General features: G+C 45.0%; 2 protein-coding genes across 8 annotated transcripts in view; one reads left to right on the forward strand and one right to left on the reverse strand.

Moving 5' to 3' along the window:
- The window catches only part of LOC124013620 (neurexin-2-like), a 1,135,017-nt gene that overhangs the window by 644,772 nt on the left and 462,672 nt on the right, over positions 1-27,573 (reverse strand). The window lies entirely within an intron of this gene.
- LOC124013621 (adventurous-gliding motility protein Z-like) lies at positions 8,011-12,179 on the forward strand. Its single transcript, XM_046327952.1, has 2 exons — positions 8,011-9,683; positions 9,803-12,179. The coding sequence occupies exon 2, from the start codon at positions 10,307-10,309 to the stop codon at positions 11,375-11,377; it is 1,071 nt and encodes a 356-aa protein (XP_046183908.1). The 5' UTR covers positions 8,011-9,683; positions 9,803-10,306; the 3' UTR covers positions 11,378-12,179.

Below are 27,573 nucleotides of genomic sequence, written 5' to 3' on the forward strand. Positions count from 1 at the left end.
GCTCCCGCAGTGGAATGCTTGCAGTAACTCATGGCCCGAGGACATCTCTCCTCTCCACAGCTCCATCTCTCTCCCATGGCCCTAAAGATGATTGTGGGTAGCACACTGGCTGCCACGCTCGTAATAATCACCATCAATCAACTTGAAAGACTGTCAGCTAATAGTGGTTATATTGGTTTATACAATGGGATGGGGCGCCATGTCGCCCATATGTTCTCAGAGTAATTATCGAAATCGGCGTCGGCGTCGGCGTGTACCAACACATCAAACTCAGGCTTGATGGTTTATTGCTGTTGGTCATTCATTAGTATAGGTCTCCTCTCTTCACTAGGATAGGTCTCCTCTCTTCATTAGGATAGGTCTCCTCTCTTCATTAGGATAGGTCTCCTCTCTTCATTAGGATAGGTCTCCTCTCTTCATTAGGATAGGTCTCCTCTCTTCATTAGGATAGGTCTCCTCTCTTCATTAGGATAGGTCTCCTCTCTTCACTAGGATAGGTCTCCTCTCTTCATTAGGATAGGTCTCCTCTCTTCACTAGGATAGGTCTCCTCTCTTCATTAGGATAGGTCTCCTCTCTTCACTAGGATAGGTCTCCTCTCTTCACTAGGATAGGTCTCCTCTCTTCATTAGGATAGGTCTCCTCTCTTCACTAGGATAGGTTTCCTCTCTTCACTAGGATAGGTCTCCTCTCTTCACTAGGATAGGTCTCCTCTCTTCACTAGGATAGGTCTCCTCTCTTCACTAGGATAGGTCTCCTCTCTTCATTAGGATAGGTCTCCTCTCTTCACTAGGATAGGTCTCCTCTCTTCATTAGGATAGGTCTCCTCTCTTCACTAGGATAGGTCTCCTCTCTTCATTAGGATAGGTCTCCTCTCTTCACTAGGATAGGTCTCCTCTCTTCATTAGGATAGGTCTCCTCTCTTCATTAGGATAGGTCTCCTCTCTTCATTAGGATAGGTCTCCTCTCTTCATTAGGATAGGTCTCCTCTCTTCACTAGGATAGGTCTCCTCTCTTCATTAGGATAGGTCTCCTCTCTTCATTAGGATAGGTCTCCTCTCTTCACTAGGATAGGTCTCCTCTCTTCACTAGGATAGGTCTCCTCTCTTCATTAGGATAGGTCTCCTCTCTTCATTAGGATAGGTCTCCTCTCTTCATTAGGATAGGTCTCCTCTCTTCATTAGGATAGGTCTCCTCTCTTCATTAGGATAGGTCTCCTCTCTTCATTAGGATAGGTCTCCTCTCTTCATTAGGATAGGTCTCCTCTCTTCACTAGGATAGGTCTCCTCTCTTCATTAGGATAGGTCTCCTCTCTTCATTAGGATAGGTCTCCTCTCTTCATTAGGATAGGTCTCCTCTCTTCACTAGGATAGGTCTCCTCTCTTCATTAGGATAGGTCTCCTCTCTTCACTAGGATAGGTCTCCTCTCTTCACTAGGATAGGTCTCCTCTCTTCACTAGGATAGGTCTCCTCTCTTCACTAGGATAGGTCTCCTCTCTTCATTAGGATAGGTCTCCTCTCTTCATTAGGATAGGTTTCCTCTCTTCATTAGGATAGGTCTCCTCTCTTCATTAGGATAGGTCTCCTCTCTTCACTAGGATAGGTCTCCTCTCTTCATTAGGATAGGTTTCATCTCATTAGGATAGGTTTCATCTCATTAGGATAGGTTTCATCTCATTAGGATAGGTTTCCTCTCATTAGGATAGGTTTCATCTCATTAGGATAGGTTTCATCTCATTAGGATAGGTTTCATCTCATTAGGATAGGTTTCATCTCCTCATTAGGATAGGTTTCATCTCATTAGGATAGGTTTCATCTCATTAGGATAGGTTTCATCTCCTCATTAGGATAGGTTTCATCTCATTAGGATAGGTTTCATCTCATTAGGATAGGTTTCATCTCATTAGGATAGGTTTCATCTCATTAGGATAGGTTTCATCTCATTAGGATAGGTTTCCTCTCATTAGGATAGGTTTCATCTCATTAGGATAGGTTTCATCTCCTCATTAGGATAGGTTTCCTCTCATTAGGATAGGTTTCCTCTCATTAGGATAGGTTTAATCTCATTAGGATAGGTCTCCTCTCCTCATTAGGATAGGTTTCATCTCATTAGGATAGGTTTCCTCTCTTCATTAGGATAGGTTTCCTCTCTTCATTAGGATAGGTCTCCTCTCTTCATTAGGATAGGTCTCCTCTCTTCATTAGGATAGGTCTCCTCTCTTCATTAGGATAGGTCTCCTCTCTTCATTAGGATAGGTTTCCTCTCTTCATTAGGATAGGTCTCCTCTCTTCATTAGGATAGGTCTCCTCTCTTCAGGTTTCATCTAGGATAGGTCTCCTCTCTTCATTAGGATAGGTTTCATCTCATTAGGATAGGTTTCATCTCATTAGGATAGGTTTCATCTCATTAGGATAGGTTTCATCTCATTAGGATAGGTTTCATCTCATTAGGATAGGTTTAGGATAGGTTTCATCTCATTAGGATAGGTTTCATCTCCTCATTAGGATAGGTTTCATCTCATTAGGATAGGTTTCATCTCATTAGGATAGGTTTCATCTCCTCATTAGGATAGGTTTCATCTCATTAGGATAGGTTTCATCTCATTAGGATAGGTTTCATCTCATTAGGATAGGTTTCATCTCATTAGGATAGGTTTCATCTCATTAGGATAGGTTTCCTCTCATTAGGATAGGTTTCATCTCATTAGGATAGGTTTCATCTCCTCATTAGGATAGGTTTCCTCTCATTAGGATAGGTTTCCTCTCATTAGGATAGGTTTCATCTCATTAGGATAGGTCTCCTCTCCTCATTAGGATAGGTTTCATCTCATTAGGATAGGTTTCATCTCATTAGAATAGGTTTCATCTCATTAGGATAGGTTTCATCTCATTAGGATAGGTTTCATCTCATTAGGATAGGTTTCATCTCATTAGGATAGGTTTCATCTCATTAGGATAGGTTTCATCTCCTCATTAGGATAGGTTTCATCTCATTAGGATAGGTTTCATCTCATTAGGATAGGTCTCCTCTCCTCATTAGGATAGGTTTCCTCTCATTAGGATAGGTTTCATCTCATTAGGATAGGTCTCCTCTCCTCATTAGGATAGGTTTCATCTCATTAGGATAGGTTTCATCTCATTAGGATAGGTTTCATCTCATTAGGATAGGTTTCATCTCATTAGGATAGGTTTCCTCTCATTAGGATAGGTTTCATCTCATTAGGATAGGTTTCATCTCATTAGGATAGGTTTCATCTCCTCATTAGGATAGGTTTCATCTCATTAGGATAGGTTTCCTCTCATTAGGATAGGTTTCATCTCATTAGGATAGGTTTCATCTCATCATTAGGATAGGTTTCATCTCATTAGGATAGGTTTCATCTCATTAGGATAGGTTTCATCTCATTAGGATAGGTTTCCTCTCCTCATTAGGATAGGTTTCATCTCATTAGGATAGGTTTCATCTCATTAGGATAGGTTTCCTCTCCTCATTAGGATAGGTTTCATCTCATTAGGATAGGTTTCATCTCATTAGGATAGGTTTCTCATTAGGATAGGTTTCATCTCATTAGGATAGGTTTCATCTCATTAGGATAGGTTTCATCTCATTAGGATAGGTTTCAGGTTTCTCTCATTAGGATAGGTTTCATCTCATTAGGATAGGTTTCCTCTCATTAGGATAGGTTTCATCTCATTAGGATAGGTTTCATCTCATTAGGATAGGTTTCATCTCATTAGGATAGGTTTCATCTCATTAGGATAGGTTTCATCTCATTAGGATAGGTTTCCTCTCATTAGGATAGGTTTCATCTCATTAGGATAGGTTTCATCTCATTAGGATAGGTTTCATCTCATTAGGATAGGTTTCATCTCATTAGGATAGGTTTCATCTCATTAGGATAGGTTTCATCTCATTAGGATAGGTTTCATCTCATTAGGATAGGTTTCATCTCATTAGGATAGGTTTCATCTCATTAGGATAGGTTTCATCTCATTAGGATAGGTTTCATCTCATTAGGATAGGTTTCATCTCATTAGGATAGGTTTCATCTCATTAGGATAGGTTTCATCTCATTAGGATAGGTTTTTCATCTCATTAGGATAGGTTTCATCTCATTAGGATAGGTTTCATAGGATAGGTTTCATCTCATTAGGATAGGTTTCCTCTCATTAGGATAGGTTTCATCTCATTAGGATAGGTTTCCTCTCATTAGGATAGGTTTCATCTCATTAGGATAGGTTTCATCTCATTAGGATAGGTTTCATCTCATTAGGATAGGTTTCATCTCATTAGGATAGGTTTCATCTCATTAGGATAGGTTTCATCTCATTAGGATAGGTTTCCTCTCATTAGGATAGGTTTCCTCTCCTCATTAGGATAGGTTTCCTCTCCTCATTTGGATAGGTTTCCTCTCCTCATTAGGATAGGTTTCATCTCATTAGGATAGGTTTCATCTCATTAGGATAGGTTTCATCTCATTAGGATAGGTTTCCTCTCATTAGGATAGGTTTCATCTCATTAGGATAGGTTTCATCTCATTAGGATAGGTTTCCTCTCATTAGGATAGGTTTCATCTCATTAGGATAGGTTTCATCTCATTAGGATAGGTTTCATCTCATTAGGATAGGTTTCATCTCATTAGGATAGGTTTCATCTCATTAGGATAGGTTTCATCTCATTAGGATAGGTTTCATCTCATTAGGATAGGTTTCTTCTCCTCATTAGGATAGGTTTCATCTCATTAGGATAGGTTTCATCTCATTAGGATAGGTTTCCTCTCATTAGGATAGGTTTCATCTCATTAGGATAGGTTTCATCTCATTAGGATAGGTTTTCTCTCATTAGGATAGGTTTCATCTCATTAGGATAGGTTTCATCTCATTAGGATAGGTTTCATCTCATTAGGATAGGTTTCATCTCATTAGGATAGGTTTCATCTCATTAGGATAGGTTTCATCTCATTAGGATAGGTTTCCTCTCATTAGGATAGGTTTCATCTCATTAGGATAGGTTTCATCTCATTAGGATAGGTTTCATCTCATTAGGATAGGTTTCATCTCATTAGGATAGGTTTCATCTCATTAGGATAGGTTTCATCTCATTAGGATAGGTTTCATCTCATTAGGATAGGTTTCCTCTCATTAGGATAGGTTTCATCTCATTAGGATAGGTTTCATCTCATTAGGATAGGTTTCATCTCATTAGGATAGGTTTCCTCTCATTAGGATAGGTTTCATCTCATTAGGATAGGTTTCATCTCATTAGGATAGGTTTCATCTCATTAGGATAGGTTTCATCTCCTCATTAGGATAGGTTTCATCTCATTAGGATAGGTTTCATCTCCTCATTAGGATAGGTTTCATCTCATTAGGATAGGTTTCCTAGGGATGGGATTTTAAAGGGACTTCAGTGAGTATACACATCGTTCCTATCGATGTTGTCCTTTCTACTCAGAGACCAGTGAATACGGGTGGGAAGTCATGTGTGTGTCTTAGTTATAGTGGTCTATGATGTTGTGCTAAAACCTATTGCAACCTTTATGGTGCTACTATGTTATTTTGACAATTTATTCCACAAATATGAATAGCTGTGGTCCTGTGTTTCAATGCCAGTCCTCTTCAAATCAATATGTTTCTTGTGATGTATTTGCAGGGTATCCTCTTTGCCATTTTGACTTGTTTTGATACCGCCCCGGATAGCAATAACCAGTACATTTAAGATATCTGCTCCTTTGACTCCTGTGTTGGCAGCAGCCCAAACTGACAGGCCTCAGACTGGGTTATTGACCTCACTCTCCGGAGTGTGAATGGTGGGGGTTCCATTGCTCTTTGAGCAGCATTTAATAATGTCATTAGAATTAGAAACGGATTTGCACTATTATTGTTAAAGTTAGTGTGTTTTGTGTTTGTTTCTTTGTGTGCGTGCATGTGCCTGTGTGTGTTGTGTGGTTTGACCAGCAGGTAAGGTAGGCCAGTCCAGAAGCAAGTCTAAATGCTTCAGGTATCAAGCTGGCTGCTCATTCAAAGAACTACTCGTGCTGCTCTGTTGCCTCTCCCCATTGCTACCGCTGGCTGATACACAATGCATCAGACAACCTCTAAGTCCAAAACCCAATACCATGATTCAACTCATCAACTCTTATTTCCAGAACGGCTGAGTGAAGGTTGGCACTGCATGCTCACCAGGCCTATAGGTCAGTTATGGACGTGATTTGTACGCATGCATGTATACACACACACACACACACACACACACACACACACACACACACACACACACACACACACACACACACACACACACACACACACACACACACACACACACACACACACACACACACACACACACACACACACACACAGACACAGACACAAACGCACAGCCACAAATACACACACGCGTACACACACGCATACACACGCGCACTGTAAGGCAGGTAGGCGTTTCCCCTGAGGGAGAGAAGGGGTTGAAGTACACTCAGGACTGAGTCATTTGTCACCGTTCAGCAGCAGGTCAGTCCGCTCCCTCTCAGCCCAGTGTGAGTTGGGTAAGTGAAGGGTTTATTCAGGATGGCATAGACAAACATCAGAAGTGAACGGAGGCTAAGGTTGGCTGCGCTCTAGGAGTGGCATTTGGGTAAATTGAAGGTTCAGTGGGAAAGAGAAAAGGGGTTTGTGAGCATAATGTGTGTGTGTGTGTGTTTATGTAACAATACAGTACGTGTATGTGCAAATCCAGCAACATCTATAACTATACTGCTTGATCTAATCTACCATGGGAATGGGACTACAGTAGTTTAGGTTCACTATCAGAGGACTGAGAGGCTATTTCTGGGCCATACTCAAATTGATTTGCATTCATTAGTCTTTATTTCTCATTATTTTCACTGTGTGTGTGTGTGTGTGTGTGTGTGTGTGTGTGTGTGTGTGTGTGTGTGTGTGTGTGTGTGTGTGTGTGTGTGTGTGTGTGTGTGTGTGTGTGTGTGTGTGTGTGTGTGTGTGTGTGTGTGTGTGTTCATTTGCATTTGCTTTTCTGCATGTGTGTGTGTGTGTGTGTGTGTGTGTGTGTGTGTGTGTGTGTGTGTGTGTGTGTGTGTGTGTGTGTGTGTGTGTGTGTGTGTGTGTGTGTGTGTGTGTGTGTGTGTGTGTGTGTGTGTTCATTTGCTTTTCTGCATGTGTGCGTGTGTGTGTGTGTGTGTGTGTGTGTGTGTGTGTGTGTGTGTGTGTGTGTGTGTGTGTGTGTGTGTGTGTGTGTGTGTGTGTGTGTGTGTGTGTGTGTGTGTGTGTGTGTGTGTGTGTTCATTTGCTTTTCTGCATGTGTGCGTGTGCGTGTGTGTGTGTGCATGTGTTCATGTGCTTGTCTGTTGTGTGTGTTGATGTCCATTGTGTTTGTGTTGATGGGTATTGTGTGTGTGTTGATGGGTATTGTGTGTGTGTTGATGGGTATTGTGTGTGTGTTGATGGGTATTGTGTGTGTTGATGGGTATTGTGTGTGTGTGTCGATGGGTATTGTGTGTGTGTTGATGGGTATTGTGTGTGTGTGTCGATGGGTATTGTGTGTGTGTGTTGATGGGTATTTGGGACATATATTTGGGACAAGATCTATTCTAGATATATTTATGTGGAGAGCACACGTTGACGGATATAGCATGTAACAGATTGGGGTGTGAGGGAGTTTGAGGTAAAGTACAGTAGAGTATTTGGAGCAGAAGCAGACAGCTACTACACTTCACGTGTCTGTGTACAACGTTGGGTCTAGAAAGTTGCCATTGTTTGAGTGTATCTGAGGCAGAATGAGATGGCTATAATAATGTGGCTATGGGCAGCCAGAGACCGAGCATATGGTTACTGTACTCTATACTGTTATTATAAACTGGGTGGTTCAGGCCATGAATGCTGATTGGCTGAAAGCCGTGGTATATCAGACCGTATATGACAAAACTTTTATTTTTACTGCTCTAATTACATTGGTAACCAGTTTATAATAGCAATAAGGCACCACGGGGGTTTGTGATATATGACCAATATACCACGGCTAAGGGTGTTGCGTCGTGCCTAAGAACAGCCCTTATATATTGGCCATATACCACACCCCCTCATGCCTTATTGCTTTAATAGAACTGGAGCAGAGAGAAGATGTACACACTGCTCTCCATGCTCTGCCCTCTGGCTCCAAACCTGGAGACACTACAGTTACCCCTCACTAATTACAACCACATATAGGCCCAGGTGGGGAGGGCGAGTGGGTATGGGGTCCCTACAGGAACATGCTGCACTTGATGTCATACCATACATGTATGCACACACAGACACACACACAGACACACACACTGGGTACAGTTGACGCACGTCAACCACGTCAAGTCAGCTGACTTGAAGTGGTTCTTTAGGGCAGTCGGGGGGGGACAGACTTAACCAATGAGAGAGAGGGTAGATAAGTAAGCACTTGCTATTTCAGGAAATGATGCGATTATGCTGCGGGACTTGTGATTTGTGGTTTAGTACGTTACCCTGCGTCACTACTTCATTGCTCCAGACCAGCGCAAGGGGGAGTTAGAACACTGATTATGCTTTTGGGTCCCAAGGCGCTAATGTGTCTCTACCTGACAATGAATGGGCGATATAAACCTAAATAGAAACTGATGCACGACTTCAGTATTACTTACTAAAAGTCTTATTACAGGTTGTTATTCTAAGAGAAACTTAGACTACAATTAGGGTGTGGAAATGTTAGGATTATTTTTCTCTTACTGTAGTACTGTAGCCTACTCCCGACCGGTCATGTTGTACAGCCCCTAGGTGGCACAGTGGTCTAAGACACTGCAGTGTGTTGCTACAGATGCTGGTTCAATACACGTGCCGGCCTTGACTGGAAGACCCATGAAATGACTGTAGGTTTTTGGTTTCTCTCACTCTAAAAACAGAAATAAATGATTTTAAATAACACCTGGCTTTATTTACAAATTAGTAACAATGTCTCACCCCATGTTCAAGAATGCCCTTTTTCTCACTCATTTTACGTTATTTGAAAAACGAAATCATCTACAAAACATGGTTATTTTTTACAGAAAGCTATTATTATTATTATTATTATTATTAATTTATAATTCTATAAAAGCCTGTTGGATATTCTCACAGATATGTTATTAACCCTGTTATTAGCACGACAATATACAGTATATTGGTCATATTGGTCATGGCTCCTGAGTGGCACAAAATGGGATTGCCTTGCAGTTCTCCAGCTGTATCCACTGAAATAGCGGTGGGCGCACGAGGTTCAAGGCACGAGGGCAGGGGGCACGGGATGGGCCGCAGAGCCATGCACAGAAGACGGACCTAACCCATGGGGAAGGGAGGAGGAGGAGGAGGAAGTGGCCCGATTAGCAACATAATCAAAGTGATGACAATCGGGGATCTTCTGTATACTTATGGCCTATTGTAAGCTGCAAGTCACACCTTTCCAGTACTCCTCACCCCGCCCCAAACTCCACCCTCTAACATAGTTACCATTCAGAAATTAGCTGTTTATCTAAAACAAATGACATTTGCGAACAAACGAACAGACGAAATGGACATAGTTTTCTCAAGCCAGCTTCTTCCTATGATGCTACCCGTTCCAGGGTTAGGACCATAACCACCAGAGGACTTGAAAATGAGCCAGAGCTGAGAGGATCACCAACAGGTATTTTGGTTTCAGTGCATTTTCTTTAAAAAAAATGTACATAGCCTATCAATGTTTACGCAGCATTTGTATGTTGGAGTCACTTTTACTTCTTAATTGATCTAGCATTTCTATCATAGGCCACTATAATCGATGGGGACTCAGGGCGGTACCATTCTACTCATCTGATGATGGGGACTCAGGGCGGTACCATTCTACTCCTCTGATGATGGGGACTCAGGGCGGTACCATTCTACTCATCTGATGATGGGGACTCAGGGCGGTACCATTCTACTCATCTGATGATGGGGACTCAGGGTGGTACCATTCTACTCATCTGATGATGGGGACTCAGGGTGGTACCATTCTACTCATCTGATGATGGGGACTCAGGGTGGTACCATTCTACTCATCTGATGATGGGGACTCAGGGCGGTACCATTCTACTCATCTGATGATGGGGACTCAGGGCGGTACCATTCTACTCATCTGATGATGGGGACTCAGGGCGGTACCATTCTACTCATCTAATGATGGGGACTCAGGGCGGTACCATTCTACTCATCTGATGATGGGGACTCAGGGTGGTACCATTCTACTCATCTGATGATGGGGACTCAGGGTGGTACCATTCTACTCATCTGATGAAGGTGCACATGGATCAGGTTCAAACTTTGAAGACCGAGATCGAGTCATTGAAGGCAGACTGGCAGAAAGTGAAACATTATCTGAAGGCAGAGATACAGGTGACAGCTGATGCATTGGCAGAGAGTCAGGCAGCATTGGCAGAGAGTCAGGCGGCATTGGCAGAGAGTCAGGCAGCATTGGCAGAGAGTCAGGCAGCATTGGCAGAGAGTCAGGCAGCATTGGCAGAGAGTCAGGCAGCATTGGCAGAGAGTCAGGCAGCATTGGCAGAGAGTCAGGCGGCATTGGCAGAGAGTCCGGCAGCATTGGCAGAGAGTCAGGCAGCATTGGCAGAGAGTCAGGCGGCATTGAGAGAGAGTCAGGCAGCATTGGCAGAGAGTCAGGCAGCATTGGCAGAGAGTCAGGCAGCATTGGCAGAGAGTCAGGCGGCATTGGCAGAGAGTCAGGCAGCATTGGCAGAGAGTCAGGCAGCATTGGCAGAGAGTCAGGCAGCATTGGCAGAGAGTCAGGCAGCATTGGCAGAGAGTCAGGCAGCATTGGCAGAGAGTCAGGCGGCATTGGCAGAGAGTCCGGCGGCATTGGCAGAGAGTCAGGCAGCATTGGCAGCGAGTCAGGCAGCATTGGCAGAGAGTCAGGCAGCATTGGCAGAGAGTCAGGCAGCATTGGCAGAGAGTCAGGCAGCATTGGCAGAGAGTCAGGCAGCATTGGCAGAGAGTCCGGCGGCATTGGCAGAGAGTCAGGCAGCATTGGCAGAGAGTCAGGCAGCATTGGCAGAGAGTCCGGCAGAGAATGACGCGTTGAAGAGGGCGGGGAACGAGATGGAGTCACAATCCTTGCCAGGCACAACTGTGAGCTCTGGAGCTCCACCTCCATCAGGCAGCGTCAACATACCTGACGGGTGCATCAGGTCGTCGGTTCAACCTGACATTTCCATTCCTCTTCTGACAACAGAACTTGACCAACTGCTCACCAGGCACAGCATGGACCGTCCAGACCGTTTTGCTGTTCTGCTATTCCAAGGATGTGTAAACGAAGAGAGATACCCCGAGTGGTCACAGAATACCAACTGAGAAAAGTACTCAAAATGCAGATGTTTATTTAGTTATGGATCCATAACAAATTACTATGGGAAAGAATATCACTGAATTACAGAAATATTGGAACAAAGTTGTCTAATGAAGGTAAACAAATTGTTGCTTACTGGAAAATACTCTTTCAAACACACACTGTCATGTTGTACAGCTCCATTACGGCTATTAGCAGGGCTATATTTTGGCCTTTATAAATATGATTTTGGCCTTTATTCGGATTACAAATCGCTCACTGTCATCGCTGCTCTGACACAAGCATGGAGAAACAAAAACGTTCATTATATTCCATGATATTCTTTATATGTGTGACTGAATATAAACAAGTGATGTCTGCTCAGTAATCCAGTTGATGGCACAGTCATATAGCTTCGACACCTTCATAAAACGACCTCGTGCAACCTCAAAATGTCAGATAGAGCGTATACTGTACAGTACTGTATTTCTCCGACAGCATCTTTATGCTTCGTTAATAAAATGAGGATAAAAATACTCTTTCAAAATACAGATGTTTATTTAGTTACGGATCCATAATGAATTACTAAGAGAATAAATATCACTGAATTACAGAAATATTGGAAGAAAGTTGTCCAATGAAGGGAAACAAATTGGAGGGAGAATTCTATTGTCAAATGTATACTTAGTTGTATACAAATGTATACTCCTGTCTCAGCCTCCAGTATTTATGCTGAAGTAGTTTATGTGTCGGGGGGCTAGGGTCAGTTTGTTATATCTGGAGTACTTCTCCTGTCTTATCTGGTGTCCTGTGTGAATTTAAATATGCTCTCTCTTATTCCATCTTTCTTTCTATCTCTCGGAGGACCTGAGCCCTAGGACCATGCCTCAGGACTACCTGGCATGATGACTCCTTGCTGTCCCCAGTCCACCTGGCCGTGCTGCTGCTCCAGTTTCTACTGTTCTGCCTGTGATTATTATTATTTGACCATGCTGGTCATTTATGAACATTTGAACATCTTGGCCATGTTCTATTATAATCTCCACCCGGCACAGCCAGAAGAGGACTGGCAACCCCTCATAGCCTGGTTCCTCTCTAGGTTTCTTCCTAGGGAGTTTTTCCTAGCCACCGTGCTTCTACACCTGCATTGCTTGCTGTTTGGGGTTTTAGGCTGGGTTTCTGTACAGCACTTTTTCTGTACAGCACATTGAGATGTCAGCTGATGTACGAAGGGCTATACAAATACATTTGATTTGATTTGATTTAGTTAGGTTGGCTGTATCACAACTGGCCTTGATTGGTTGCAATTTCATTTTAATCCACCAGAAAAGAGAAAACACATCCAACCGTGATTGGGAGTCCCGTAGGGCTGCACACAATTGGCCCAGCGTTTCTCTCCCTCTAAAAACAGAAATAAATGTTTTGGCCTTTACAATTATTATTTTGGCCTTTAATCAGATTACAATGGCTCCCTTTTGTTTAAAAAAAATGAAAAAACTCCAAAGTAATAGAGCCAGCACTGTCACGCCTTGGTCTTGGTATTTTGTGTTTTCATTATTTATTTGGTCAGGCCAGGGTGTGACACGGGTTTATTTTGTGGTGTGTTTTTGTAATGGGGTTTAGTAGGTATTGGGATTGTGGTTGAGTAGGGTTGTCTAGCATAGTCTATGGCTGCCTGAGGCGGTTCTCAATCAGAGTCAGGTGATTCTCGTTGTCTCTGATCGGGAACCATATTTAGGTAGCCTGGGTTTCACTGTGTGTTTTGTGGGTGATTGTTCCTGTCTCTGTGTTTGTTGTCACAAGATAGGCTGTATAGGTTTTCACGGTTCATTTGTTGTTTTGTAGATTTAAGTTATTTCATGTATTGTTCATTTTTTCATTAAAGAACATGAGTAACCACCACGCCGCATTTGGTCCGCTCCTCTTTCAACAGACGAACGCCATTACAAGCACCTACATAAAGCTGAGTGACTCACTCATTCATTGCTTTGGGTCAAAATAAATAATTACCAACATTCTTTCTGATAGTCTTTAATAAAGAAATGTTTTGATTATCCTGACCTGGACACCATGTACAGTATTATAATACCCCATTATGGGCTGGTAGTAGGACAATATACCTTTACCACCATCTCTCTGTATTTTTAATCTTTGTGGATGGAGCCTCCTGATTGTCTTAGCGGTCGAAGACACTGCATCACCGTGCAAAATGCGTTGCTACAGATGCAGGGTTGATACCTGTGCCGGTCGCCACCGGGAGACCCATATGTAATTATTGGCGGCGACATCATTTTATTTTTTGATTTGTTGATATACTGTAGGCCTACCGTAGGCGACATGAGTCTCACTAGTGTTGAGTAATTTGCTGTGAAAAGTGGTGTAGGTCTTATTTATTTAAAGAGCATATTGAAGTTAGAAGCAACAGGATTTGAAGCAAAAGCCTACCCACGTGTGGTCAACTATTTCAGCACCGTTTCGCGGTGCTCTGAGACAAGCATGGAGACTGGTCTTGATAAATCAATGAGATTTTTCTTTTCACTGAATCTCTGTTTGGGTATTGGTTAGACTACAATTAGTGTGTGGAAATGTTATGCTCTTTGTACTGTAGCCTACCATCACAGTACAGTGCCATATTTTCCAGTCCATCCTAACGGAAACCCTGAGGGTTTTTCGTTTTTCTTGGAACAGAAACACCATAATATGAATATAATAATTAATTAAGCCACATTTTTTAAAATCAGTCCCATATACTATGTTCTCACAAAAATAGGTTTTAAATTATCTTGTACAGACAATATTAAAGGCTATCAAATGCTTCTCAAAGATGCCCTCTGGTGGTCAAACAAGCACTAACTAGCATTAATGGTAACAGTGGCCGACACTTAAATAACGTGCAATTGAATTCTGCGGCACCACGCAAGCTGTGCTGCAGTACGCTGCAACTTTTGGAGAATCAACCACTGTAAACACACTATGTGCCATAAGTACAATAACAATATTAATCAGGGAATTTCAAATATGGACCTCGAAGCCAGTTCCACAAGTGATTTCCATTGTTCCCCTCTAATCAAGGACTGATTTATACCTGGGACACCAGGGGGTGCACTGTAATTATCAGGTAGAAGAGAAAACCAGCAGTATTGTGGACCTTGGGTTTGAATTCCTCTGACATCGTAGGAAAGGTAGGGGCGATACATCACGGCCTCTACAGTCGATTGAGACACCCGAGCGTCACACGGTGACATCATTTTGATTGTTGAATAGCTCCCTGTGTGTTTATGCTAGAGAGTTTCTTGTAGTGGCTGCAGTTCAATCCCCTCTTTCCGACGATATAACGTTTGTGCCTATTCCACAACATGGGGCAGGTGGAAGCAGCCTTGTTCTACACATGAGAGGATCCGAACAAGAACATATTTATTGTTTATACCTACAGGGGTCCTATTTTTTGTTTAAATGGCTAAATGATACATTTTATGACCATCTGAAAACAATTTCCTACATTATCTTCGTAGATATTGCCATCTAAGGGCTTAGACCTACAGGGGAATATGATACCGTAGGCATGAACTGGTAGAAGTGAAATCTTGAGCTCCAACTTTTAGATCAAGGAAGTCCCTTGCGTCCCATTAGCTGAGTTGTTTATAAGTGTGTACATCTAACGATTCTTTAATCCACTCTGTGTCTGGAACTGGAATGGTCACTCGGGTGTGGTGCTGAAGTTCAATTACTCCACAGAGTTTACACGCTATGATCCATTATTATGGTGAATATGTTTTGAATGTTTCATAAAATAATGACAGTGTTAGGATCAATAGAAACTAACTTCAGTTTAGTAACTTTCATTGGGAATATAAAAGAATTGCTCAAAAGAACCACATTTAGAACCTTCTCTCATTAAAACACATACTTTGAACAGGCCCATCGAGACATTGAGCCATTGAGCAGTCCCTTTCAGATGATTTGGAGAATGTTATGAAACCACGTAAAACCACCGTCTAGTCACAACCCCTGTATTGGGTAGGCCCAGCCCCCTGCTACCCTATTCCCTCTAAAGTCTGCTTTTCCTTTCACACAGTGGTGGAAAAAGTACCCAATTGTCATACTTGAGTAAAAGTAAATAATGAATTCACTTGAAGACGAGAGTATCGAGCTCCCGCAGTCACACACATCCTTTTCCTCAATGGTGATCGTCATAAAGTCAGTGTGACGAACCTGAACCACTGATTCTTTCACAACAGTGTCATCTATCATTTGGTCATATCATAAAACCACGCACAGTAACCAGAGGTGATTTACATGTAGTGTTATGAAATGTTATGTGTGTTTAACCGTGTTCGCCCACTGAGCTAAAGCCAAATAATTACCGTAGTCCTCAGTTCTCAGTCTGGCTAGGACCTTGCACTGCATGATGGGAGGGAAAAACCCTCATTTAGACACAACACCCTTTACCATTTTTCAAACCTGAAAGAGGTTGCACCTTTCTCTGTCTTCTCATGTGAGAAAGAAAATGGAAATCAATGCATCTGGGCAGCACAGGAGCCCCAGCCATTAATGTGGAATTGATGGCTAATGTCACAGTCATTTTTCCTCATTCACAGGCCAATAGAAGTCTGAGGAAACTGGAAAGCCTAGGTGGGAGAGTGTAGGTCAGGGGCCGAATGAGAAGGGGCAGTAGGTGCAGGGGGATTGTGGTGAGCTAAGGGTGCAAGTGTTGAAATTCTCCATGAACGGGTCAACAAAAGCATTATTTTGTTGGTCTTTCGCCAGCCCCCTCTTCCTCACTGCAGGTCCATTATGTTTTGGATCTCTGCCAGCCGTCTTCCCCCTGTGACTCATTGCCAGGTAGTAAATCATAGGTGATCCTTCCTTACACACCAGTAATGGGAAATGGGATAAATGTAGCTCAGTTGGTAGAGCATGGCGCTTGTAACGCCAGGGTAGTGGGTTCGATCCCTGGGACCACCCATACGTAGAATGTATGCACACATGACTGTAAGTCGCTTTGGATAAAAGCGTCTGCTAAATGGCATATATTATTATATTATATACCTTTGATGCATGATTCAGTAGCACCTGTTAGTCCTTTAGAACCTCCTGTACCTACATGCTGAAGGGTCCTGCTTTGTGCCTGAATGACGTCGAGCAGAGGTATCAAATACGAAAACCAACATAATGAAGTAACTATATCTAGGACTAAGTCGAGGTAAACCTGACATGCAGTTGCAGATCGTGATCCCCAGTATAGCTTTATTTAGTACAATTGTTAACCCTGACTCATGCCAAACGAGGGTGACACTCTTCAGGACCCAAGGTTCCTTTTAGGTCACTGTGGACAGTAGAGTCAAAACTTCCTACAGAGGCACTATCACAACACATCAAACAAACGGTTATAAAACACAGATTGAACCCCCCCCCCAAAAAAAAAGCCTTCCACAAACAGAGAGCCAGGGTGCAATCATCGGACTCCACCTTGTGAGAGAGGAAGTGGCGATTGTAAAAGACATCAACAACACACACAAATGTACAATACGCACACGCGCACACAGCCCTCCTACCTCACACACACAATGCAATCCCTCCAAGCCACCAGAATCACAACAGAACCAGGTTTCCATAAAGCCCAGCTCTGTAATAATCTTCAGCTCTTTAAATATTTATGGGGCAAACATCCACATTCCTCTCCCTTATATTATCTGTCATCAGAAATGATTTATCCTCTGGAAGTGTGCTAGGCTGCATTATATATAATATACGACAGCATTGTTGAATACTGGTTTCAGATTGGCTAGAAGGGCATTCTAGAACGGACATTAAAAGCAGATAACGGGACAGTTGGAAAAGATATTGGGACCCCTTGCAATCATGATGTAATAATATGCACTTACACCTGCAGACAGAACGTTCTACAAAGTTACAGAACGCTGAACCAAAAACCACACCAACTGAAATTGGTACATTATAAACGCAGGTCCAACAAGGAAAACGGATAGGCCTAGTATATACAGTATATATATGAATTCTATATAATAATTAAGTAAACAAAAAGTGTTCCAACGGTAACAACATTGTAAACTAAGCACTATGCTCAATGGTTCAAAAGCACAGTTGTTAAACGTGATTGCTGAGGAAAGGATCGGCTTGTCTGTGTTGTTAGAACGAAGGCTTACTTCACATGTGCGTATGTGTGGCCCTGCAGCTAGGAATAATGGATTGCAGTGTCCACCATTTATAGATCTGATGGCCATGCTGCTAATGTTAATTCCTTCATCCTTCTACCACCGGTTTTGTTGGGCTGTCAGGGTGAGTATCACCGCATACAGATTTAACCAAGTGCACAGGCAGAATCACTAATCACAGGTTTCAATGAGAGTTTTAAACTAGCTGAGATCGTTCTAGTGCAGATTCTACATCGACCTAAAGAGCCAATGTCTTAGTTGGATTGCATTGAATAGTCTAGTACCGTGTCTGATAGCATTATCCAATGTTTTGCAGAACCATCGAGACATGGAAATATCCGGACTCTGGCTAAATTTAAATGGGACACTGTTTACTTTGTACAATCTAACATTTGTTTTCAGATTGTTTTGTAATTTTGGCACACATACTCTTAATCTGTTATTCACCAAGCATCCCTGTCCCTTAGTAATAGTAAATTGACCACTGATGACGGCGTAGGGACCAACGCCAGATAGACTGATCAGACTTCACTGTCCAATCTTATTATGGATGACAGAGTCACCCAAAGTTGAGTTCATTTTCCTCCAAATAACATGGAGCCTCCCAGGAAAGGATGGGGAGAGATGAGTGTGTGTTGTGTGTGTGTGTGTTTGTCTGCACACAGGTGTGCCTATATATGTATGAGGACACAAAAATATGTTCCTCTTTAAAGTGGCCCCAGGATTATATTACTTTCGGTGTGGATGGGGAACAATTGCGACAATTATAAACAAATGAATGGAAAAATGATTTCCCATTCCAGCCACTGTCACAATGGGGGGAGAGGAGGCAATGGGCCAACTACGTGCTTATTTGTCTGAGCCAAGGCAGGCCTATCTCATTACAAGTCTTTACCAATTCATCCAACATCTCTCTCCCCTCATGGCTGACTAGGGACTCCTGTGCCAGATTACCGAAATGAACTCATCCTAATCTCAAATTAGAGTTAATTATGTTGTGAGCGTACAATCCTCCGACCAGGACGGTAGTCTACATCAGCTCTCTGAGAAAGCGCCGTGTGAGTCAGATGCAGAGTACTGTAGGATTTATGGAAAAGGCTACAATGAGTGACCTTGACCAGAGGGATATTGTTAATAATTTATGTTTGTGTGAATGAGTTGGTTGGTTGATTGGAAGCAAGATAGACAATAGCATTGCAATAGGTCATGAAATCCAATGGAAATCAATCCGACTTAATATAGCAGCTCACAACCCATTGGCCGAATCCATTGGCCTAACTGGGGCCACCGGGCTCACTACACCCCGTGTTGGGGAGACAAACACCCCCCTTCCATCGCTCCTAACCGTCACTGAGCGCCACGTAATTACATTTCAAAGATGGCGAGGTGCTGAAAATCCAAATAAATAACAGCGCATGTAAATCTAGCCGCTGCGCATCTCACACCCATCTGTCACCGTCGACTCTTCCTCCTCCGACCGTCACCACTACCGCCATCACTCCCTCTCATCACCCCCATGTCTTCCCACACTTTCATTCCATCATTCTCTCGTTCTCCCCAGGCTATTAGTGGCAACGCCTCAGTGACTGTTAGGAGTGATGGGAGGGGGGTGTTTGTCTCCCCTTCTTGCGGCGCTAGGTATTCTGGGTATGAGCGCCGCGGTATGGAGGGTGCAGAGGGGTGAGGAGCCAGGACCATAGAGAGTGACAGGAGTCAAGGGAATGATACTTGCAGTGACGGCAAGAGCAGGGGGCATTGGCTGGGTATCAGGGGGCATCGGCTGGGAAATCAGGGGGCATCGGCTGGGTATCAGGGGGCATCGGCTGGGAAATCAGGGGGCATTGGCTGGGTATCAGGGGGCATCGGCTGGGAAATCAGGGGGCATCGGCTGGGTATCAGGGGGCATCGGCTGGGAAATCAGGGGGCATCGGCTGGGTATCAGGGGGCATCGGCTGGGAAATCAGGGGGCATCGGCTGGGTATCAGGGGGAATCGGCTGGGAAATCAGGGGGCATCGGCTGGGTATCATGGGGGCATCGGCTGGGTATCAGGGGGCATCGGCTGGGTATCAGGGGGCATCGGCTGGGAAATCAGGGGGCATCGGCTGGGTATTGGGGAGCATCGGCTGGGTATCGTGGGGTATCGGCTGGGTATCGGGGGCATCGGCTGGGTATCGGGGGCATCGGCTGGATATCGGGGGCATCAGCCGGGTATCGGGGCATCGGCTGGGTATCGGGGCATCGGCTGGGTATCGGGGGGCATCGGCTGGGTATCGTTGGGGCTAGGGTTAGGTTCAGAATAAGGGTAAGGGTTAATGTTAGGGATAGGGTTAGGGTTAGGTTCAGAATAAGGGTAAGGGTTAATGTTAGGGATAGGGTTAGGGTTAGAATAAAGGTAAGGGTTAATGTTAGGGTTAGGTTTAGAATAAGGGTAAGGGTTAATGTTGGGGCTAGGGTTAGGGTTAGTATAAGGGTAAGGGTTAAGATAAGGGTTAGGGTTAGAATAAGGGTAAGGGTTAATGTTAGGGCTTGGGTTAGGGTTAGAATAAGGGTAAGGGTTAAGGTTAGGGCTAGGGTTAGGGTTAGAATAAGGATAAGAGTTAAGGTTAGGGCTAGGGTTAGGTTTAGAATAAGGGTAAGGGTTAAGGTTAGGGCTAGGGTTAGGGATAGTTACTTGAAATGTTACTGATAGTCTATAGACTGGAGACTATAGTCTGCAGAGGATCTACAGATGGCCCGCCCTAACGTACCTCCTGGCCCATCCAAATAAAATATTTAAATATTGACCATTTATTTGACCGCCAACAGAAAGACCCATCAATCTCAGATGAAGCATCCGAGCGAAACAGCGCCCCTCTGTCTCAGAATGTATTGACCATGTATCTGATGCTGTCAGGACTAAAAGAGTATGGCATGACATTCTCCTTCATGACCACATCAGATACATGGGGCAACATACTAAGACAGAAGGCTGCCATTTCAGTCAATAGGATGTTATTTTGGACTAACGTGCGAAGGAAATCTAGTTTTTGTGATTTGTTTTACAATGTGTTCATGCCACATTAAAAGGTAGTCTAATACAACTACATGTTATTATAAAACTCACAGTAGAACTGTTAAAACACTAATTTGCTGCTGATGAATTTAAAAAAAATATTACACGCCATTTCTAAAGTCAATCCCACCTCCGTCCTTGTCCTAAATAAGTCGATAATACACTGTCATTATTAGAATATTAATATCACAAACAGAACTGGTGTTTTAGAGAGTTTTAGGGCATTTCATTTTTTTATGGTTTTCCCCATTTCCCCTCTTTTTCTGACCAGCTATATCCCGATAGCTGAAGATGCAGTGCCCAGTTGAAAATCCCCCAGATAATCACCTCGAAAGTGAACCTAAACCATACCGAAACTAATTTCACACATATAATAAGAGATTAAACCAATGAAGTAGGCTAAAGTATGGGGAGAATGGATGAGATGATGAGCGAGGGGAAGCGAATTACACCTAATTATGTAAATGACCAAATGTGAACGAAGAACAGGGTGGGCCGTTCTATTGTAAGGATCTATTCTAATGTCCAAATGCTATGTACTCTGTTATCAGTCTACACGGGTTTACTTGGAGTAAACAGTGAGAGTGTGCGTCATGTACAATGATGGCAAGAAGACCAAGGTGAACGGATGCGCTCGTTAGCATTGCCACAAAATCTGAACGGAAAACATTTATCACGGTGACATATCTGATGAGTATTCACCCTCCGAGGTCTAAGCGCTAAAAAAAGCCAGAACTGTGCTCTCTGAGCAGGTGCCCAGGTGCTGCCAGCAAAATGAAACGGAGAGACGGGAGAGAAGGTGGCATCGGTTGGAATAGAACAAGCCGCTGAGAATTCTACAGGCTATTATCAGCACAACATGTCATCACTGAGGGAGCAGGCCTTTACATCTCAAGCAAGAAATGTAATCAGCAACACACTCAACAGCTTTCGTTGTTTCGGCTACGTGACACGGACATGTGTCAACTGATAATCGATTGTTTTGACTGTTGTCATATCAACACTTATAATGACATTATTGCTTTTGTGCCTGTTTTTCACTATCATCAGGCAAACTTGGCACATGCAACGATGTCTAGGCTACTGATGTTTTCAGTGGTGTGTTTGCTCATTTTGTTGTTATAGAGAAGCTTAGAACGGTTTCCAACACCAATGATTTCGGTTTCATAGACGTAACAAAGGCACCCCACGAATAGAATTGACTGAATGCTTCATTTGATTGATTTATTCTAACTTAGCCTCGATCCACATAGGGTGTCCTGTGAACAATTTGCCAACCCTATTGAAATCAAACGCCCGTCCAACGGATTCCTTCTCGCGCCAGCTAGAAAACGTGTTTGATGCATCTCCTATCTTTGAAATGGTGCTGCCCATGCTAAAACAGGCTTCGGTCCATTGTGCGCACTCTTGCCAACTCTATGATCAACACCAACATCCTGGTTTGTATATAACTAGTACACTTGGGCTCATTCTATTCCCTTCATTACAACATGACATATAGTGATTTACAGTGCTCTGGAGGGTAAGACATTAATTTTTCCAGCTCTTGTCTAAATTCATTATTAGAAAGTGTTCAGTCGTGAAAAAATATCTCAAGATACCTCAAAGTTCAATCAAGGTTAGATAAAATTCCTTTCTACTGACCAGATCAACAGTGCATGAGCCAAAGTCCGGGTCAGATTGGGTAGAGAGAGCAGTGGAAGCGCCAGTCAGGCCATATTGTCTAGGTCGAGACAGCAATGCAAAGGCTGTAGTCTAGTGGAGGAGCAGCAAGGACGGAGGGGACACTTCTGGTCTTTATTATTTTGGAATTTTTTGTGAGTGTAATGTTTACTGTTCATTTTCTGTTTATTTAACTTTTGTTTATTATCTACTTCACTTGCGTTGGCAAGGTTAACACATGTTTCCCATACCAATAAAGCCCTTGTTGGGGGGGGGGGGGGCTTCCCGCATCACATCTCTGTTCCATGCACGCAGGGTCGTTGACAGACTATGAGATAGATGCATGTACGGGGGGAGATGGGAGGTGGACAGCTCTGAGGGGTGGGAGAGAAGATTAGGGTGTGTGTGTGTCGGTGTGTGTGTACATCCTTGCGTACGTGCATGCATGTACATCAATCAAATGTATTTATAAAGCCCTTCTTACATCAGCTGATGTCACAAAGAGCTGTACAGAAACCCAGCCTATAACCCCAAACAGCAACAAGCAATGCAGATGTAGAAGCATAATTGTATGTGTATCAATCTCCATCATCAAGGCAACTACTCCAAAAACAACATTCGAACTGTGATAAATCCTACCTAAGACAAAAATCACAGCGGATAAATCACCTTGTTTCAAAATGTCTCCCGAGAGAGGCAACCTATAATCAGGATCTCAAAGGGAACCGCTGCCAAGATTAGGGAACCCACTTACTGGACCCCAGTGACCACACACACACACACACACACATGCGCACGCGCACGCACACGCACACACACAAAAAAACGTACATATGCACATTGAGGAAGAGGAGCAGGGATGCCACATTGAGGAAGAGGAGCAGGGATGCCACATTGAGGAAGAGGAGCAGGGATGCCACATTGAGGAAGAGGAGCAGGGATGCCACATTGAGGAAGAGGAGCAGGGATGCCACATTGAGGAAGAGGAGCAGTGATGCCACATTGAGGAAGAGGAGCAGTGACAGATGTATGGGGGTCCTGATGGGTTTAGCTACACAGCGGTTTGAGGTGTGACCCGTTAGGCAGGTGAGTGTATATTGCACTGAGGGGGGCTTGGAGGGCGTGTATGTGTGTGGGTGTGTTCCCCTGATGACCCTACCATGACAAACCTCCTCTGTATTGCACTGAGGGGGGCTTGGAGGGCGTGTATGTGTGTGGGTGTGTTCCACTGATGACCATACCATGACAAACCTCCTCTGTATTGCACTGAGGGGGGCTTGGAGGGCGTGTATGTGTGTGGGTGTGTTCCCCTGATGACCATACCATGACAAACCTCCTCTGTATTGCACCGAGGGGGGCTTGGAGGGCGTGTATGTGTGTGGGTGTGTTCCACTGATGACCATACCATGACAAACCTCCTCTGTATTGCACTGAGGGGGGCTTGGAGGGCGTGTATGTGTGTGGGTGTGTTCCACTGATGACCATACCATGACAAACCTCCTCTGTATTGCACTGAGGGGGGCTTGGAGGGCGTGTATGTGTGTGGGTGTGTTCCACTGATGACCATAACATGACAAACCTCCTCTGTATTGCACTGAGGGGGCTTGGAGGGCGTGTATGTGTGTGGGTGTGTTCCCCTGATGACCATACCATGACAAACCTCCTCTGTATTGCACTGAGGGGGCTTGGAGGGCGTGTATGTGTGTGGGTGTGTTCCACTGATGACCATACCATGACAAACCTCCTCTGTATTGCACTGAGGGGGCTTGGAGGGCGTGTATGTGTGTGGGTGTGTTCCACTGATGACCATACCATGACAAACCTCCTCTGTATTGCACTGAGGGGGCTTGGAGGGCGTGTATGTGTGTGGGTGTGTTCCACTGATGACCATACCATGACAAACCTCCTCTGTATTGCACTGAGGGGGCTTGGAGGGCGTGTATGTGTGTGGGTGTGTTCCACTGATGACCATACCATGACAAACCTCCTCTGTATTGCACTGAGGGGGCTTGGAGGGCGTGTATGTGTGTGGGTGTGTTCCCCTGATGACCATACCATGACAAACCTCCTCTGTATTGCACTGAGGGGGGCTTGGAGGGCGTGTATGTGTGTGGGTGTGTTCCACTGATGACCATACCATGACAAACCTCCTCTGTATTGCACTGAGGGGGGCTTGGAGGGCGTGTATGTGTGTGGGTGTGTTCCACTGATGACCATACCATGACAAACCTCCTCTGTATTGCACTGAGGGGGGCTTGGAGGGCGTGTATGTGTGTGGGTGTGTTCCCCTGATGACCATACCATGACAAACCTCCTCTGTATTGCACTGAGGGGGGCTTGGAGGGCGTGTATGTGTGTGGGTGTGTTCCACTGATGACCATACCATGACAAACCTCCTCTGTATTGCACTGAGGGGGGCTTGGAGGGCGTGTATGTGTGTGGGTGTGTTCCACTGATGACCATACCATGACAAACCTCCTCTGTATTGCACTGAGGGGGGCTTGGAGGGCGTGTATGTGTGTGGGTGTGTTCCACTGATGACCATACCATGACAAACCTCCTCTGTATTGCACTGAGGGGGGCTTGGAGGGCGTGTACGTGTGTGGGTGTGTTCCCCTGATGACACTACCATGACAAACCTCCTCTGTATTGCACTGAGGGGGGCTTGGAGGGCGTGTATGTGTGTGGGTGTGTTCCCCTGATGACCATACCATGACAAACCTCCTCTGTATTGCACTGAGGGGGGCTTGGAGGGTGTGTATGTGTGTGGGTGTGTTCCCCTGATGACCATACCATGACAAACCTCCTCTGTATTGCACTGAGGGGGGCTTGGAGGGTGTGTATGTGTGTGGGTGTGTTCCCCTGATGACCATACCATGACAAACCTCCTCTGTATTGCACTGAGGGGGGCTTGGAGGGTGTGTATGTGTGTGGGTGTGTTCCCCTGATGACCATACCATGACAAACCTCCTCTGTATTGCACTGAGGGGGGCTTGGAGGACGTGTATGTGTGTGGGTGTGTTCCACTGATGACCATACCATGACAAACCTCCTCTGTATTGCACTGAGGGGGGCTTGGAGGGCGTGTATGTGTGTGGGTGTGTTCCCCTGATGACCATACCATGACAAACCTCCTCTGTATTGCACTGAGGGGGGCTTGGAGGACGTGTATGTGTGTGGGTGTGTTCCCCTGATGACCATACCATGACAAACCTCCTCTGTATTGCACTGAGGGGGGCTTGGAGGGCGTGTATGTGTGTGGGTGTGTTCCCCTGATGACCATACCATGACAAACCTCCTCTGTATTGCACTGAGGGGGGCTTGGAGGGCGTGTATGTGTGTGGGTGTGTTCCCCTGATGACCATACCATGACAAACCTCCTCTGTATTGCACTGAGGGGGGCTTGGAGGGCGTGTATGTGTGTGGGTGTGTTCCCCTGATGACCATACCATGACAAACCTCCTCTGTATTGCACTGAGGGGGGCTTGGAGGACGTGTATGTGTGTGGGTGTGTTCCCCTGATGACCATACCATGACAAACCTCCTCTGTATTGCACTGAGGGGGGCTTGGAGGGCGTGTATGTGTGTGGGTGTGTTCCCCTGATGACCATACCATGACAAACCTCCTCTGTATTGCACTGAGGGGGGCTTGGAGGACGTGTATGTGTGTGGGTGTGTTCCCCTGATGACCATACCATGACAAACCTCCTCTGTATTGCACTGAGGGGGGCTTGGAGGGCGTGTATGTGTGTGGGTGTGTTCCACTGATGACCATACCATGACAAACCTCCTCTGTATTGCACTGAGGGGGGCTTGGAGGGCGTGTATGTGTGTGGGTGTGTTCCACTGATGACCATACCATGACAAACCTCCTCTGTATTGCACTGAGGGGGCTTGGAGGGCGTGTATGTGTGTGGGTGTGTTCCCCTGATGACCATACCATGACAAACCTCCTCTGTATTGCACTGAGGGGGCTTGGAGGGCGTGTATGTGTGTGGGTGTGTTCCCCTGATGACCATACCATGACAAACCTCCTCTGTATTGCACTGAGGGGGCTTGGAGGGCGTGTATGTGTGTGGGTGTGTTCCACTGATGACCATAACATGACAAACCTCCTCTGTATTGCACTGAGGGGGCTTGGAGGGCGTGTATGTGTGTGGGTGTGTTCCCCTGATGACCATACCATGACAAACCTCCTCTGTATTGCACTGAGGGGGCTTGGAGGGCGTGTATGTGTGTGGGTGTGTTCCCTGATGACCATACCATGACAAACCTCCTCTGTATTGCACTGAGGGGGCTTGGAGGGCGTGTATGTGTGTGGGTGTGTTCCCCTGATGACCATACCATGACAAACCTCCTCTGTATTGCACTGAGGGGGCTTGGAGGGCGTGTATGTGTGTGGGTGTGTTCCCCTGATGACCATACCATGACAAACCTCCTCTGTATTGCACTGAGGGGGCTTGGAGGGCGTGTATGTGTGTGGGTGTGTTCCCCTGATGACCATACCATGACAAACCTCCTCTGTATTGCACTGAGGGGGCTTGGAGGGCGTGTATGTGTGTGGGTGTGTTCCCCTGATGACCATACCATGACAAACCTCCTCTGTATTGCACTGAGGGGGCTTGGAGGGCGTGTATGTGTGTGGGTGTGTTCCACTGATGACCATACCATGACAAACCTCCTCTGTATTGCACTGAGGGGGCTTGGAGGGCGTGTATGTGTGTGGGTGTGTTCCCCTGATGACCATACCATGACAAACCTCCTCTGTATTGCACTGAGGGGGCTTGGAGGGCGTGTATGTGTGTGGGTGTGTTCCCCTGATGACCATACCATGACAAACCTCCTCTGTATTGCACTGAGGGGGCTTGGAGGGCGTGTATGTGTGTGGGTGTGTTCCCCTGATGACCATACCATGACAAACCTCCTCTGTATTGCACTGAGGGGGCTTGGAGGGCGTGTATGTGTGTGGGTGTGTTCCCCTGATGACCATACCATGACAAACCTCCTCTGTATTGCACTGAGGGGGCTTGGAGGGCGTGTATGTGTGTGGGTGTGTTCCCCTGATGACCATACCATGACAAACCTCCTCTGTATTGCACTGAGGGGGCTTGGAGGGCGTGTATGTGTGTGGGTGTGTTCCCCTGATGACCATACCATGACAAACCTCCTCTGTATTGCACTGAGGGGGCTTGGAGGGCGTGTATGTGTGTGGGTGTGTTCCCCTGATGACCATACCATGACAAACCTCCTCTGTATTGCACTGAGGGGGCTTGGAGGGCGTGTATGTGTGTGGGTGTGTTCCACTGATGACCATACCATGACAAACCTCCT

Source organism: Oncorhynchus gorbuscha, linkage group LG25 (genome assembly GCF_021184085.1).
Source record: "Oncorhynchus gorbuscha isolate QuinsamMale2020 ecotype Even-year linkage group LG25, OgorEven_v1.0, whole genome shotgun sequence".
Classification (NCBI taxonomy): domain Eukaryota; kingdom Metazoa; phylum Chordata; class Actinopteri; order Salmoniformes; family Salmonidae; genus Oncorhynchus; species Oncorhynchus gorbuscha.

What these genes read in the sequence shown, in the direction of transcription:
- LOC124013621 (XM_046327952.1), top strand. Translation starts at nt 10,307, where the DNA reads ATGAAGGTGCACATGGATCAGGTTCAAACTTTGAAGACCGAGATCGAG.